Source organism: Phytophthora parasitica, assembly GCF_000247585.1.
Source record: "Phytophthora parasitica INRA-310 unplaced genomic scaffold supercont2.143, whole genome shotgun sequence".
NCBI lineage: Eukaryota > Oomycota > Peronosporomycetes > Peronosporales > Peronosporaceae > Phytophthora > Phytophthora nicotianae.
This window is the reverse complement of record NW_008649129.1, coordinates 46,434-49,593: the sequence shown is the minus strand read 5'-3', so window position 1 is coordinate 49,593 and position 3,160 is coordinate 46,434. Positions and strand designations below refer to the sequence as shown.

The 3,160-nt window shown below is 43.8% G+C and overlaps 1 protein-coding gene across 1 annotated transcript; it reads left to right on the top strand.

Annotated features, from left to right (window-relative positions):
- Nucleotides 1-2,767: 2,767 nt before the first annotated feature.
- Nucleotides 2,768-3,055, top strand: PPTG_19629 (hypothetical protein; the record flags this gene model as incomplete). Its single annotated transcript, XM_008918126.1, has 2 exons — nucleotides 2,768-2,939; nucleotides 3,009-3,055. 2 exons carry the CDS (start codon nucleotides 2,768-2,770, stop codon nucleotides 3,053-3,055), a joined length of 219 nt encoding a protein of 72 aa, XP_008916374.1.
- Between the last annotated feature and the right edge of the window lie 105 nt (nucleotides 3,056-3,160).

The window sequence follows — 3,160 nt, the reverse complement described above, 5'->3', positions numbered from 1 at the left end:
TTCATGTATGCTGATGTGAACGATCCAGATGTGGCTACTGACGAATACTTCGTCAACCGCACAAGTTTGACGACAACCAACGCATTGGTCCACCGCATCAATAAGGCGGTTTCGAACAGACTTCAAACGATCGCTCATGAGTACGTATCTACTGACTCCGTTGAAGATGATGACGGAGGTTTTTTCGAACTAGAATTTCTTCATTCTGTAAACATCAACGGAATTCCACCCCACCGGTTAAATCTCAAGAAGGGTATTCCTGCCATGATGATGAGAAACTTGAATCCGGACTAGAGATTATGTAATGGTACACGCCTGAGGATCGTTGACCTAAACCCCATGTCATCCACGCGACAATCATGACGGGGGAGCGGCACAGTCAGCATGTTTTTATTCCACGAATTATTTTTGTAAGCGACAAGCGTGCTCGAGAGTTTCCTTTCTGCCTACGTCGGAAACAGTTCCCGCTACAACTAGCTTTTGCGATGACTATTAACAAGGCCCAAGGTCAAACACCGATGAATCGAGGACTAAATCTTCCTACACCGTGTTTGTAACATGGCCAACTGTACGTCGTGCTTTTAAGGGTTACATCACGCTCAAAATTTCGAGCTCTTGTTGAATATCCGGAAAAGGATGAAGAAGACGGAGTCTACACAAGCAATATTGTGTTTCGACAAATGTTTGACACGTAAAAACTAAATTAGCTACTTATATTGTTTTGCGTGTTTTGTGCGTTCATCATAACATTATTAGCATTTTAGTTTGTTTTTTTTTTTTTGACAAGGGGAAAGGCCACTTATTATAATAATTCAATTATAAATAAAAATCCCCTGTCGGAGCAAAGCGGAGGTGGGAAAAACCTTACGGCGATCAAACAAAACAATCGCCGCGTAGCGGTGGCGCTCGGCAAGTAAGTAAACAAGAGAGATGGGTAGTGGTAGCATTACTACCTTATTAAGCAATATGTATTGGTGCAAAAGGTGAAGACCCAATTGGCATCAAAGTTATGAAGAGCTTGGATGATATCCGCTATATGTTGAAGATGGAGAGCAAGATGAATCGGGCAAATAGGATGCTGAGTACGCCCCGGCATAAATGCTTATGAATTTACTACGCAAGTTTGATATGCCTGACTGCAATGCAGGTCCAACACCACAGGCAAAGACGGTAGTACTTAAAAAAAAATCTGAAACATTTAAGTTCAGAGGAAATCTCAGTTCAATTACTCTAGTCAGCCCATAGTTTTAGTGCGACCACTAATGTACCTTGCTCGTGACACAAGCCGAGATACAGCCGCTTCTGTCAGAAGAGTGGTTACAAAGCAGCCCAGAGAGCACTTAAGTATCAGATGCGACGGCAAAATACGAACTGGTATCAAACGGAAAGGTAAGGAAGTGATATATGAGCTGTACACTGACGCGAGCTACGCGAATGCTAATGATAATAGCAAGTCGGTACCGCGTATGTGAGTATTACGCCAGACGCGTGTATTCCTTGGAATAGTCGAAACAAATTATGGTGGGTCTGCATGCTGCACAGAGTGAATCGATAACGGCGAGCGATCGTATTAAAGAGAATCAATGGCTAGTGGTACTACCAGAGGAATTTGGCTTTAAGCAAACACAACCGATAGTATGTTGGTGTGAAATTAAGAGACAATTAGTATTATTAAGGTCACAGTAAATCGTACTTTGATAAAAAGAAAAACACGTTGATATCAAAGGGTTGTATGCTCAAAATATTCATGAGGAGGGAAGGATACTAAAGCGATTCATGACGAGTGGAGAATATTAGTATGATGCTGCATTCCGAAAGATACGATTGTGCATGTCCTCACAACGCCACTACCTCAAACTCAATTGAGAAGGGAAAAAAACAGAAGGCTGGTGGGTGTAAAAAAAAAACTAAGCCTCCCCTTACGACGATATGAGTTGGGTTGCACTGCATCAAAAGGTACTTGACGTTGGACCATGTGGTATATCAAGCCGTCCGGGAAGTTAAAGCGCTAAGATAGTGTACAGGTTGAAGTGCAACAAGGATAAGATTTATGAGGGTTAAAGCGGAGCAATAAGACGTAACGATAGTAATTGAATTGGTTAACTATCATGTGTCACAAATCAATGGTTGTAGACTAGACTACAACAGGCACGAGAACATGTGGCAAGACCACCGTTGACCGCATCTGGGGATGGAGGGGCCAGCCCCAGCCATGCCTAATTGGATCTGCGCCGAAGCGCCTCCCACGTCTGAATGGTGTAGTCGTAGCCCGAGGCCGGAGCATAAAACTTGACTGTCGTACCCCCCCCCCCCCCCCTCCAAAGGGTTTGTTGGCGATGACTCCGAGTTGGTGGCATATCACACAAGTTTGTGTACAAAATCACTTAACATACAAAACGTGTTTGTACTCAACCCTGGGTACTTCGGTAACATCAGTTATACAGAAAAGATAATTCAATGGTGCCAAGGAAACTCGATTTAAAAAAATGTCAATCACAACTTACTTTTTTTCGTACATCCCAGTCTTCCCTTCATCACGCCTTGCCTTTGTCAGATTATGAGCCCAGCGCAAGCCCCCGTCGACGATCGCAAGTTTCCACGCCTTAATGGCAGGAACTCACCATCTAAAAGACCCTCATCATCGCCACTTTGAAACGAAAGAACCTTCTAGGCTTCGTTAAACGAATCGACTACACTGGCGATTTCGACATCGAATATCGACTTGGGCTATACTCGGCAAGTTACATCCAACCCACAGTAGTTCGAGATGCTGATCTCGAGTGCTGGTAATTCCTTTACGGTTGGTGGCAACCACCGTATTCCTATCGAGGACAACGGCGATGTCAAGATGAAAATCACGGACACTAATCAAAACGAAGGAGAAGTCAACGTGCTATATGCAACACAGCTGAAGCTTAATCTGCTGTGTTTGCTAGGCCGTTGGAGATGATTTCAAAATCAACTCCCCAGCTGCAAGAAATGCGTTCGGTTCTTTGATTACCGAACAGAGTTCGAAGCCAACACTGGTGAAACAACACGCCCCTACCAGTTTTAAGTAAGTACGACAACCCCAAGCAAAGTAGCTCACGTGGACACTTCAGGTAAGCCTGATAATTCCCTACATTGGCACAAACAAATGGGTTATTCTAACTTCCGTTTT